Raw genomic sequence first — 15,154 nt, 5'->3', positions numbered from 1 at the left:
ACAATACTACAACAAAACTTGTTTTTTCTTGGTCTATTGTGTTGACGTAAGGAAATCATTGATTTTACTCTTTCTTTTTTTTTTTTGTGTTTACAGAAGGTTATGAGAACTATTTCACGTTGAAGATACACTACAGTGGTGTCTTCACCAAAGCACCTGGAAGGAAATACGTTGATGGTGTTGTAGCATATGTAGATTATGTTGACACTGATTTATTTTCAGTTCATGAGCTTGACGACATGGTTCGAGAACTAGGGTACAAAACTGAGCAAACCCTTTACTACCATTTCTGTATCCCTGAATACCCTTTGGACTATGGCTTAATGCCTTTAGGTAATGATCAAGATGTACTTAAAATGGTATCACATGTCCCTAAACACAGACTTATTAGGGTGTATATTGAAACTGGTCAGACAAGGGTAGGTAGTTATTACAAGTCTCCTTCTAAAGTTGTTATTGAAGAGTTGGAGCCTGATAGTGTGTCACCTGAAATGAATAGAAAGAAACCTTGTAGGAGAGAAGCAGACTCATGTAGTAGAAAGCTTGATCTAAACAAGTCTATGAACCCTGATTATGAGCAGTCACAAGTGTTAGATGTTGATGAAGGCCATGATTACTCAAAGAGTATTGTACCATTTATAAGGTCACAAGGTAAACAAAGTCATGTCATTCAAAAGGAAGTGGTGAATCATGAAATTGAAACTCAAGAAGAAGTGATCACTAGTGCAGTTGAAACTGAAGAACAATTGGGAACTTACCATGTACAGGAACCAAGCTGCCAAGCTGATAATGGAGCTAATACTACAACAGTTGATGACTATGAACCATTTGTAGAGGATTACTCACTTTATGCTGATTATGATGCTGAGTTTAATGTTCAAACTTCATTTGAAAAACAACCAGAAGTGGATTATCTAGAGGGTATGGTGAGTGATGATAGTGGAGATGCTTTCTACTCTGAGAGTGGCCATGGTTCTGAGGATAGTGGAGATGATTCTGATGACAGTGAATACAATGTGGATGAGTCTAACATACAATTTGATGTAGATGTAGACATGAGTGAATTCCATAATGTTGTTGATGTAGATGAACATGGAATCTTGAACAATCATTCAAAAGATGATGGGATTGGAGTGGTTGACTTTGATAATGAGTTGGAAGTTATTGCCACTGATGATTATCAATTTGCAGGATTTCATGAAGATGATAGGAAGAGACTGCTAAAAGAGTTGAGTAAGTCAAGTACATGCTCACATGGAGAGGTTCATGTTAAACCATTTCAGATTGGTCAGGTCTTCAAAACCAAGGTTGATGTTAAAAACTACATGAACTCACATGCTGTAGCAACAAGGAGGTCTTTATACCTAGCCAAAAATGACAAAATCCGGATTAGGGTGAAATGTAAAGGTGTTGTAAGTAAGCCTTCTACAGGAGTTGATAGTGGTGGGCCCTCAACCAGAAGTAGGGCAAAGTGCAAGGGTAAAGATGTAATTGCCAATAAAGGTACATGTCCATGGGCAGTCCAAATATCAAGGGCTAATGAAAATCAGGATTGGTTGGTGAAAACAGTACAGGATGAGCATAAATGTTTGCAAACAAGGGCGGTTAAAGCTTGCACTTCCAGATACGTAGAAAACTTAATTGTTCAACAAATACAGAGTAACCTTAAAATTCCAGTGAAAGCTTTACACGAAGAGTTGTGCAAGAAACTGGAGGTAGGAACGTCATTGCAAAAGGTCGCTAGGGCAAAGTCAATGGCTGAGCGTATCATTAGTGGGGACTACCAAGTACAGTATGGATTTTTGAGGGATTATGTGTTGGAGCTACTCAACACTAATCCTGGTACAACAGTTAGGATTGATGTGTATCCAGAAACCTCCCTGTCTGTTACCACAAGAACTTTTAGAAGAATATATGTCTGTTTAGGTGCATTGAAGTTAGGATTCAAATCTGGATTAAGAGATTTTCTAGGTCTGGATGGTACTTTCATGAAGGGCCCTTACCCTGGGCAAGTGTTAACTGCTGTAGGGTTGGACTCAAACAATGGCATATACCCTGTAGCATATGCAGTGGTAGAGACAGAATCAACAAGTAGCTGGACCTGGTTCTTGGAACTGTTAGGAGAAGATCTGGATCTGGGACCAAATTCAAACTTTACCTTCATTTCAGATAGACAAAAGGTGTGTACCACCTAACTTTTTTATTACCTTTACTAAATACATTTGGTTAACTAATGTTGATTACATTGACTTTTGTTTAGGGAATAATATCAGCAATGGAGAAAGTATTCCCTAGTGCAGAACACAGGTTCTGTTTGAGGCATATCCAAAAAAACATGAAGAAGCAATGGAAAGGAAAAGACTTAAGTGACCAGCTTTAGGAGTGTGGTAGAGCAACAACAGTCAATCATTTTAACAGAGCAATGGATGAGTTGAAGAAGATCAATGCAGAGGCTCATGCTTGGGTGTCTAAGATCCCAGCAAACACTTGGGCTAAATCTCACTTTAGTGGTAAGTTTCTAGAAATTTATTGAGAATTGTTAATCTTCCCTTTTGTGTGTTTACTATATGTGTAATTGTCTTCTGTTAATATATATTATTCAGGAAGGGCACATACTGATTGTTTGTTGAATAACCTTTGTGAGGTATTCAATTCAAAGCTAGATGAAGGTAGGGATAAACCTATTATCACTTGCTTAGAGTATATTAGAGAGTATCTCATGAAGAGGTTATGTGTGGTGCAAAAGGAAATAGATAAGTGTGAAGGACTTCTAACCCCTACTGCAACTACACTGTTTGAAAAGATTAAGGCTGATGCATCAAAGTATGTGGCTAAATACAATGGGGCAGGGAAGTACCAAGTGGCAAGCACATGGCAAGACCAATATGTGGTAAATTTGAATGATCACAGTTGCAGTTGTAGGTTTTGGGAGATTACAGGTTTCCCATGTAGACATGCTGTTTGTGCTATATGGGACAAAATTGAAAATGGTGAAAATGCCCCACATGTTGATGAATGGGTCCATCCTTGCTATAGGTTATCAACATGGAAAGCCATGTATTTCAACAAAATTGATCCATTGAATGGACGTACAATGTGGCCTAAAAGTGACTGCCCATTCACTTTACTTCCACCAAAACATAAGACACAGGTTTGTATTTAAAGTACACAAAATATATAGTATACATGTGAACATGGAATGAATTCAATTTTAACTATAGTATATCAACATGTGTAGGTTGGGAGGCCTAAAAAGAAGAGAAGAAGGGGTGTTGATGAGCCAAACAGCCAAGCTGGTAGATTGAGCAGGAAATATTTGGCAGTCACTTGTTCAAAGTGTCATAACAAAGGGCACAATTCCAGAACATGTAAAGGGCAGGGAGGCAGTGGTGAAGTTGGAGGAGGCTGAAAATTGACTTTTTAGTGGTTATTAGGATGTTGGTGTTGTAGGTATTTAGAAACTTATGTAATGTGTACTTGTTTGAAGATGTGTTAAGAACTTGAAAACTTTGCATGTAATGGTGTGTATGCACTTTTTGGATCATGGTTGTGTTAAGAACTTTATAACTTTGAATGTAATGGTGTGTATGCACTTTTTGGTGATGAATTAATATGTTTTGTGTACTACCCTTCACTTCACATATCAATTAATAACAATGTACATTTCAATTGCAAATGAAAACCATCTTCAAGATGCAATTACAATACACTTAACAATTACATTTCAAAAACATTCAAGAAATTGAACAATGAACTATAACAAACTACATTCCATTACCATTACCATTACCACTGCATTACACATTAATCTGATACGTAAACCAAATACAACACCACCAATTCCAAAACCACCTACATAAACTGAAAGCAAAAAAACCCCTATCCGATTAAAATAAAAAAAAAAACCTGCAATGGTTACAAACCAAAAACCAAAACTCCATTACCATCCAAACCTTCAGAAGATATTTAGAGATTAAAATAATACCAAAAAAAAAACACCCATGAACAAAACAACATCAGCTAGTAGTTCCACAATTCTGCAGTTAAAGTGGCGACCCTCTCCTCCAATCGATTCATTGATCTTATCAAACCTGGAATCACCACCAATGCCCTAGCACACATAGGGGGATCAGACCATCGAATGAAACCACATCTTTTACAGTTCCAAAATTGCCTTCCACGGTTACAATCCGTCCATGAAGTGATCTTCGTTGCTTCATTCCCACATCTGCAAGTCACCATCTTTGAATCAGAAGCGATTGGATGTCGTGAAGGGTGCAACGGTCGAGCAACAGTGGAAAGGAGGAGAGATGATCGACTGATGAAGCTAAAGGATTTGCCCAAAAATCAGACATGCAATTTCTTTTAAAGAGAGGAGGTTACAACTGAAATGACGAAATTACCCTTGCAATATTTTATTAAAAAATGAGTTAACGGTGAAATGCTAACGGAGTGAGCCGGAGGGACCATTTGTTAAAAGTTTTGAAACCACAGGGACCATCTGTGAGGTTTTTTGAACTTAGGGACTAAACTTGATATTTCTGGAAACCACAGGGACCATTTTTGAAGTTTTGTCTATAAAATATGACGACAACTAATACACGTTTTATTCATATATAAATATAAATATGATAAAAGATGATGTACAAAAATATTTTTTAAGTAATAAAACTTTATTATGTATTATATTAATATATGAGCGATACTCAAACTATAAAAAAAGTTAAGCATACGTTTTATTCATAAATGAATAACGAATGTACTGTAATAAAAATGTAATGATTTTTATTTATTTATGAAAAACGAGAGCTGAAACTTAAAAAAATATTATTTTATCTTAAAAACTATACCAATATAGATGTCTATTTATAGAGAATAAAAAATTATGAATTTTGATATATTTAAAATAATTTTTCAATAAAAATAGTTTTCTAAAAATAAAATATTAAAAGTATGTTTTTATGTATATATATAAATGTAATGATTAGTATAGTTTAAGGAAACATGTTTGGTTAGAAAACACATGTGTATCCGTTATCTGTTTCTGTCGGTACGCCTAAGTGTTTTGCGGCAAAATAAATGTGTGGCTGAGACCATTATTAACCATCCTTTATGGAAAGAGGAGGAAAAATCAAGAACAACGGTATATTCAATTTTCTTTTTATAAAAAATGTGACCTAAAAAATATTTTAAATGAAAAAAATAGGTGAGTTTTTTGGTAAACAAGTGGATTTTTTGGTATAATCCGATGTGTATGCATCCAATATAAAAATTGACATCTATTTCATTGGTTGTTGATCATTATGACTTCCGACGCTCACGATTGGTTCATTGTTAATTATGGTTTTCTATTGAACTTAACCCTATATATATATATATATATATATATATATATATATATATATATATATATATATATATATATATATATATATATATATATATATATATATATATATATATATATATATATATATATATATATATATATATATATATATATGGTTCAATAGAGAACCATAATTAACCAAGAAACCAATGAACCAATCTTTTTTTTCAACTTTTAGAACTTGTTTTTTTATCAAAAAAAAAAACTAAAAATACAGAAATTCATAATTTTTTTATCCTTTTTCCAATGATATAAAATTCGAATTTTTTTTACGTCAAATTCACAATGTGAATCTTCGAAAATTCACAACGTAAATCCGGATTCACACAGTGAATCCGAAAAATATTTTTCACATTCACAATGTTAATATATGAATGTAGATATTTTTATATTTTTTTTTTCGATAAAGAATAAGCTCTAGAAATTGAAAAAAAAGATTTGGTTCATTGAAAAACCCATAATTATGGTTCTCTATTGAACTTTTCCCTATATATATATATATATATATATATATATATATATATATATATATATATATATAATGGTGAGATCCATTGATAACTCATTGATTTCTGAGAACCCAAGAACTAAATATGGAACGTTAAATCAAAGTTAACTAAAAATACAGAAATTCATAACTTTTTATCCTTTTTCCAATGATATAAAATTCGATTTTTTTTTACATCAAGTTCACAATGTGATCTTCGAAAACTCACAACGTTAATCCGGATTCACACGGTGAATCCGAAAAATATTTTTCACAATCACAATGTTAATATATGAATTTAGATATTTTTAGATTTTTTTTTTCTCGATAAAAAATAAGCTCTAGAAATTGAAAAAAGAATTAGTTCCTTGAAGAACTCATAATTATGGTTTTCTATTGAACTTTTTCTCTCTCTCTCTCTCTCTCTCTCTCTCTCTATATATATATATATATATATAAGAAAATTGCAAAAAAAAAAAAAAAAATCATATGTACGGTAGATATGCACATTTTTTTAAAAAAAAAATGTATGTATGTACAAAAAAAATATGAATATGCATTGAAAATACCTTTTTTTTTTGAAAAAAATCCTAATTAAATCTTAATTTCGAAATATAAGGTATATTTTCACTTTTTGAAAAAAATAAATATATATTTTTTATTTTTTAAATTAACGAAAATATTTATTACATTTCGAAATTAATATTTAAAAAAAGAAATTATCAAAAAATGCATTTTTAATGTGTGTGTATATATATATATATATATATATATATATATATATATGTGTGTGTGTGTGTGTGTATGCATATTTTTAAAACATATGCATATGCACATGAACATTTAAAAAAACATTTTAGAGTCTTTATATGCATTAGAGTATATATATATATATAAATAGATGAATACGTATATGAATACTTCATATAAATATGCATGAATATAAGTATATGCATAAGACAATTAAAAAAATATGATTATTATGTATACACATATGCATAATGATTAATATATGACATATGTATATTTATAAGTATATACATATGCATATTCATATACTTATTCGTATACGTATGAATAAGTATATGAATATGCATATGTATAAGAATAAGCATAAGAGATATACATATCAATATACATATGCATTTGCATATACATTGTTACTAATTCGTTTGAATGAGGTCAAGCTTCAGTAAAAGGCAAATTTTTGATTTTATATTTTGATATCTATTTAAAAATAGGAGACAGTCTCACCAAACACACACATATATATATATATATATATATATATATATATATATATATATATATATATATATTTTATTGTGAAATAGAACCACAACTTTTTTACATTACAAAAGAATTAAACAAAAAGAAAAAAATAAAACAACATGAAGTGACAGGGGTATAATTGAAAAAAGATTAGTAATCTACTTGTTTTATCAAATTACCTAAAAAAAGATTAATAATCAACACTCAAAGTAGCCAAATCCCAACTAAATTTTATATGAAAACGAAATCAACAAAACATCCTATTAATTTTAAAAATAAATACGAGGATTGGTACTTAGGAACAAAGAAAAAAAAGAGATTAGAGGACATGAAAAAAGACTAATCACTGTAAGTTTCAATCATATGTTCTAATCCACTTACAAGCTTACTTAGACCTATCAACAAGAAAACATGACAAAAAACACTTTTGTCATGATAGAAATATAGAATACCAGTAATGTAAAATAAAATATGATTATAAGATGTGAAAAAACGAAGTTTTCTGAATTCAGAGGACCCTAATTTAATAACATATGCATGAAGAAACTCAACAAAATCACTCCCATAAGAGTGGATTATAGACACAAAAGTGACCATATCAGGTGTGAAGTGATCACGAGTCATTTTTCTGAATAGCTTAGTCACATCATGAGATTTCTGGTCTTTGACGTATTTTAAAATTTTGATTATTTATAGCTTCGAAATCAGGCGATTAATCAAGAAAATTCATATCAGGTGATTACTTGCAGGTGGGCTTGGAAGTAAAAACTTTCAGGAAAAATCACGAAAATTAATATCAGGTGATTAATCATAGAAATAAAAACAATTTTGTGTGTAAACATGTAGGTACGAGAAAGAGTCAATAAGTATCAAAAAATTTCAAGAAAGTTGCAAAAGAACAAACAGATAATTGATGGGTTTACTTCTGAATAACGAGTGATTAAACTATGAAAATATTCACATGGGGATTAAACAAAAAAACACTTAGAGGGCATGAAAATAAACTAAAGAAACCACAAAGTTGTGCATAAGAACAACATGATTCATCAAATAGCTTAATAGATCACGATTTTGAAGGTTTTAGTGAAACAAATAGGAAAATAAAAAACAATGCCTCATTCAAATGCATAAGATTTTCTTTGATTTTTTTTACTCCAAATTAATGAGTTTTCAGTCTTTATAATCAAACAATGATTTAGTAATTAATTTGATGATCATAAAACATGAAATTATGACTAATTGGAGTAATTTCATTGCAAATAAATCAATCCTAAACCTTATAAGAAAGAAAAGAGATTGAACCAATAAAACCTCATATCTACCTAACGTATACATGAAACAGAATGTTGTTTTGGACAAAATTTACAATCAACAGTTCGTTGAAATCACATATCAAAGAGAATTTTGGTTGTACTGAGTGACGATGACAGTGGATACGCCAATAAAAGGAGCCACAGCCTTTGAGTTTCCGACGACTGTGATACAGAAGGAGTTGTGGATTCCATACATAGTGGGAAATTTCCAATGTTAGGATACAATAGGGATACAATCGATTGATATTGCAGAAGGATTGGTGAAAATAATAGCGGGAAAAGTAATGGATTTATGGGTTCGTTGGTTGAAGTTCGTTGTTGAACTTGCTTATATATATATATATATATATATATATATATATATATATATATATATATATATATATATATATATATATATATATATATATATATATATATTATATGGAAAATAAAAAACCCTAGAAACCTTAAAAATGTATAAAAAATACTTTCAGATTACAAATCTTTTTTTTTTACTTTATATTACTAAAAATCGTTTTTTTTTAATTTTATGAACCCAAAATAATTTTTTATGGTTTTTAGAGTTTTTTATGGTTATTTGTTTTCCGTAGAACCTAATTCTCTCTCTCTCTTATATATATATATATATATATATATATATATATATATATATATATATATATATATAGATATAGATATATATATATATATATATATATATATATATATATATATATATATATATATATATATATATATATAAAAGCATAACATGCTTATGAATAGTAATTGTGGTTTCCGGTTTTGCTTGGATCATTGGGTGGTTTTGAGACGATCGATGGCTCTATTTTTGTTGGCCATCTGGTTTTGACTTATTCGTCCACATGTGTCTCCAATTTGAGGCGGTTTGTGTCTCTTTGTATTTGTGTGTATGTTCAAATAGAAACAGATACAGATCGAAAATGACCTCCTCTGCCATTGAATGTGTAAACAGGCCACGAGCCCACGACTACTAACATAGTCGTCAATATCACTTACAACCACCGACTACTCAGCATCTCCCACCTCCTTCACCGAGACATCGTCATAACCCTTCGTCGTCGACACATAAAAATCACCCACCATCACCGCCTCATCATTACAATATATTTAAATTGACTTTACCTTTCCATGTCTGCTTCTTTTCTTGTTTATATAATAATTTTGACAAATTTATTTGTGTTTCTTGTAACCACTTCGACAAAGTCGACCAACATCAATCCCAAAATCAAGGTTTACCGACCGTCGTGTAGTGGCAACTCCAGGTGACTTCTTGTTCTTCTTTGATAAACTTGTTGTATTATATAATCTTTAAAGAAAAGCAACTGGTGCTAGAAGAAGTGAAGAACTCTACATTAGCAATTCATAATCAATAAGAAATTAAATTTCTTTTTTTATTACCGGTGTTGATTGCTGATATAGGTTTTATTGTTGGACAGGGGATACATATCTCCAAATTACAACTACTACTCAAGGCACAAAGTCACAATTACATTAATTTGTAACTGTCATCAGCCATTTTTTTCATGCTAGAAGACTCATTCAGATTGGTACACAAGGAGTATATTCTTTTAACTAGGTTTTCTCTTGAGTATTTATAGTCCTTTGTAGGTGATGTTGAGCTTCGTTCAACATCTTTAGTTGCTCTAAAACATATGGAGTTGTACGCTAACGAATAATTACCTAGGTAATATCAAACACGGTGGAGAGAAAGGAGCCCTTTGCTGATAAATTTGAATTCAAAGTTTACATATATACAAAAATATATGTATCTATACATATTTGTGTGTATGTATATATGAAACATGTGTATTGGTATTTTATTTAATCAATACTGGGATTGGCCTAAGGGCTAAGAGTTAAATGTTAATTCTTAAGCAATTCAGAGGGAGATGGTAGGCTGCGAATTCATTGTGTGAAATTGATGCCACAACTCACAACCTTTTTTTCCTAATTATTTTTTGGTAAAACTAGACTTCTGAATTTCATAATCTTATAAATCATTTTTGTTCAGCTTCATTTGTTGTCAGGAAATGTACACGTATCGAGATTCATTAATTACTCCTCAAGGCCTACAGGTAGATTTATACTCCTACGATCTTTTCTTTTTTCCATTTACTGTGCGTCCAAAGTGTGTATATGCAATAATGATATAATTATGAATTTGATTATATACAGCCTATGTTGGATCTACCAACAAATAGAAGAATTGCAACCCTAGAACTTTTCAGCCCTCACGTGAGTCAATTAATTTATAGTTTTTTAAATAAAGATATTATAATATTTTTTTCTCTTTCATCATTTATACCGTGCTGTTATGTATTTATTTGTTTTATTGATAAGATACAAGTTTTTGTTGGGGTTGGAAAACTCTTCTGTTAAACACTAAAATAGAATTACAATAGGAGGAACAACTCTCACATTCAACTATTACAAAAAAACAACCCTCTCACTAACAATCTCACTCTAAGTGTTATATTATCTGTTTCTATGTATTTGGGATGCATACAACTGAAGAATGAAGTCTCTATTTATAATCTTGTCAGCCACCATTGTAGTTGCCTTCATTAACTATGTTCATTCTAGGGTTGGAAGACTTTGCCACCCTAGGTCTCATTTTGTCAACAAAATGGCTACTATAGCTTTGGAGGCTGGAACACAACAAATCTCCCCCTCTAGTCTCCGTCCAGCAATCCTCATCCCAACTATGTCAGCATATAGTTTGTGTTTCTCTTGTGTCACCACCTTTGATAGCATGTCTGTTGGATTGTTGTTGGTGTTGATCTTTAACAACTTCAATTCTCATCCCTCAATTGCTTCTCTAAGCCAGTGATAACGTATATCAATATGTTTTGTGCAGGAATGGTACATCGAGTTCTTGCTCAGGTCCATAGCACTCTAACTATCGCAATGAATGATGTACTCTTCTTTGTGGACAACCTAATTCTTGAAGAAACCGTTTCATCCATATAAGCTCCTTCCCAGCTTCAACAGCAGCAATATACTCGGATTCTGTTGTTGACAGTGCAACACACTTCTCTAACTTGGATTGCTACGGGATAGCTCTCCCTGAAAAAGTGAAAATGTAACTTGATGTATATTTCCTATTATCAAGGTCTCCTGCCATATTGGCATCTGTATAACCTTCCACAGTTGGCTTTGCTCCCCTGTAGCATAAACATAGTTTCGAACTACCCTTCAGGTATTGAAGTATCCATTTGAATGCTTCCCAATGTTGTTTTCCCGGATTAGCTAGATATCTACTCACAACACAAACAACTTGAGCAATATCTGGTCTTGTATAAACCATCGCATACATAAGTCTTCCTACGGTTAAGGAATAAGGAACTGCTTTCATCTCTTCATTTTCTTTTTCAAAAGATGGACAATTTTTCTTACTCAACTTGAAGTGATTAGCCAAGGGTGTTCTAATGGGCTTGGCATTTTCCATGTTGAACCTTTTGATCACACGTTTAACATACTCTTCCTCTGATAAGAACAATTTTTTTTTTTGATTTTCTATCACGGATAATTTTCATGCCCAATATCTGTTGTGCTGGACCTAAGTCTTTCATATCAAATAACTTAGACAACTCCTTCTTCAAGTTGTCGATCATCGTCGCATCTTGAACCACTATCAACATATCATCCACGTAGAGCAAAAGGATGACAAATTTCCAATCTGGAAACTTCTTCAGATAGACACAGTGGTCCGCAACGGTTCTCTTGTACTCATGATTCATCATAAGTGAATCAAACTTCTTGTATCATTGCCTTGGGGCTTGCTTAAGACCATAAAAACTCTTCTTTAATTTGCAAACGAGATGCTCTTCTTTGGGACTTTAAAGCCATCAGGCTGCTCCATGTATATTTCTTCATCCAAATCACCATGGAGAAAGGCTGTTTTCACATCCATCTGCTCAAGTTCGAGATCTAGGCTGGCAACTAATCCGAGTACAACTCGAATAGACATCATCTTCACAACAGGCGAAAAAATTTCATTAAAGTCGATTCCTTCTTTTTGTTGGAAACCTTTGACAATGAGTCTCGCCTTATACTTCATAGTATTTCCCTTTCCGTCTTTCGTCAACTTGAAAACCCACTTGTTTTTAAGGCTTTCTTTCCTTTGAGGAGTTTCACCAACTCATATGTTTGATTCTTCTGCAAAGAATTCATTTCTTCTTCCATGGCCTTCAGCCAATTTTCTTTGTCAATATGAGATTGAGCTTCTTCAACTTCTAAAAATGTATCTAAAGTATCATGGGGTGGAAGCTCCCCCTTCTCAACACCTTCTTGATTTGCATCATCAACTTCTTCATCCTATTCTTTAGTGGAAACATCATCTTTATTTTCATATATTATATCTAAAACTTTGGAGCTTTGTTGATTGTTAACCGGTGCCTTGAAATCATAATACTGGTTTCATAGAAAACCATATCTGTACTTCGAATAACCTTCTTTAGCTCTGTGTGACATCCCCATTTTCACGGCCACAAAAGATCGATTTTGTTTATGCTTTATAAAAATCAGAGTTCTTCTTTTAATAAAAATGTTGCGGAATTCGTTCCCAGAAAAACATGATAAATACGTTATTAAAACATTTTCGAAGAAACGTATTTTATTCATTTTAAAACGTTTGGGATGTCATTGTCAATACAGGAACAAAAGCATAAACAGAACTTACATTTATTTACACTAGTGATCTACATCTCTTTGATCTCTCAGTGTAATGTGACTTCATATGAACACCTGTGATATAAATAAACTGAGTGGGTCAGGTTGGGAAACCTGGTGAGTACATAGGGATTTCAATCCCACAATGTTATACCATATATATAGTTTAAAATTCACAAAATATATAATTTCACCATACATATATATAAACAACTCTTATCCCACCCCGTCGATCCTCGCAACGAGGCTATCCATACTCTCGGACCTAAGATTAGTCATTTTACCTACTCCATACTCCCGGATCAGAAATGAACGAATTTACCAAATCCATTCTCTCGGACTAGGGAAGAATGACTAAACCATACTCTCGGATTAATGATGAATGATTATGCCTAATCCATACTCTCGGACTAGGGACAATGACTAATCCATACTCTCGGATTAATGATGAATGATTATGCCTAATCCATACTCTCGGACTAGGGATAATGACTAATCCATACTCTCGGATTAATAACGAATGATTATGCCTAATCCATATTCTCGGACTAGGGACAATGACTATGTCTAATCCATACTCCCGGATAAGTGACATATACTAACTTCTATTCTCTGAGTTTAACTCACTTGTACTCGTAAGAATATACTACCCAATATTCCTCATATTTAATTTAGGTCTACTCTTTATCCTAAATTATCAAATATAATCAGGTATGTTCTTTAACATGAATTTCAAGCAACATCAATTAACTCGCACATAAACATATAATTAATACTTCAATCAATACTTGTATTAAAATCATGTTCATGAAAGGGACTATGCACTCACTTGAAAGGTGGTGACTCAGCACTCGGACAGCGCTTCGATACTCTCAAAACAATTTCCTTCGATAAAATCTAGTATCAATACCACTATGGTTTAGTCTAATGATAACCGTGACTAATTAATAGTCTGACTATTATTATTATTATACAAGCGTTAAATAACACTCAATATAACTCATAATAATAGCCCAAATACTCATTATAAGTTCCTAATAATGTTACTATATTAAAACATAAGTTATACTAAAGATAGCGTAGGCATAGCTCACTTACAGCGGGTTTTCTCGAAAACCGGGCTTCGCTGGAGCAGCGTTTCCGAGCCGAAAGACCCTTTTTCTTGGGACACCGGGAGCCTCGGGGATTCCTTCGGGTGCTAGGGGGTTTACCTAGGCTTTTAGGGGGGTTAGGGGGCTAGAGAGAGAGTCTAGAGAGAGAAAGAATAGTTTAGGAAGGTGTGAAGAATGAGGGAACCCGGAACCTCTATTTATAGGGGAGGAATCTGATGGACTCATCGAGTCTGAGTCATGACTCGTCGAGTTGGTCCATGTGGTGGCCTTCTGGTGGTGCCACGTGTCCAATTCTGGTGGTGCCACGTCACCCCCTATCGCGTATCAGCCTTCAAACTTAGAAAAATCATAATTTTCGCATACGAGCTCCATTTTTGACGTTCTTTATATCCACGCGTAGGTAAAATCAAGATCTACAACTTTTGTTTAGACTCCGTCAGCTAATTCTCGACCGATCTCAAATTTAACAGTAGGAGGCGTTTAGACTGTTAAATGACCGCGAAGAGTTCATAACTCCTTCATCCGGACTCCGTTTTCGTCTGTCTTTTTACCGTTGAGTTCCTGTTAATGAGACCTTCAACTCTCATTTAGGTTGCGTAAGCCAAAAACCGATCGAACTAAAATTCGAGTTTCGGGCCGTGCACTGCTAAGCCGACTCTTAGAAATATCATAACTTCTTCATACGAAGTCAGATTTGGGCGTTCTTTTTATCGATGTTCTTAGTTTAACATATTCTACGACTTTTGTTTAGATTTCTAAGACTAAAAAGTCTTCTATCGTAAATTCACTATTTACGTCTCCCGGTGCCGTGCCGGTTTTGCCGTAAAACTTCGGCGGGCCATAACTTCTTCGTTATAGCTCCGATTTCGGCATTCTTTATATGTAC

At 32.9% G+C, this 15,154-nt stretch overlaps 1 protein-coding gene across 1 annotated transcript; it reads left to right on the top strand.

Annotated features, from left to right (window-relative positions):
- Positions 1 to 2,385: 2,385 nt before the first annotated feature.
- On the top strand, positions 2,386 to 3,185 carry LOC145001544 (uncharacterized). Its single transcript, XM_078960915.1, has 2 exons — positions 2,386 to 2,510; positions 2,604 to 3,185. Exons 1-2 carry the CDS (start codon positions 2,423 to 2,425, stop codon positions 3,161 to 3,163), a joined length of 648 nt encoding a protein of 215 aa, XP_078817041.1. The 5' UTR covers positions 2,386 to 2,422; the 3' UTR covers positions 3,164 to 3,185.
- Positions 3,186 to 15,154: the final 11,969 nt, after the last annotated feature.

Source organism: Lactuca saligna, chromosome 6, assembly GCF_052625555.1.
Source record: "Lactuca saligna cultivar CGN05327 chromosome 6, ASM5262555v1, whole genome shotgun sequence".
Lineage (NCBI taxonomy): Eukaryota > Viridiplantae > Streptophyta > Magnoliopsida > Asterales > Asteraceae > Lactuca > Lactuca saligna.
Note: the sequence above shows the minus strand (reverse complement) of the source record. Positions and strands in the feature narration are given on the sequence as shown.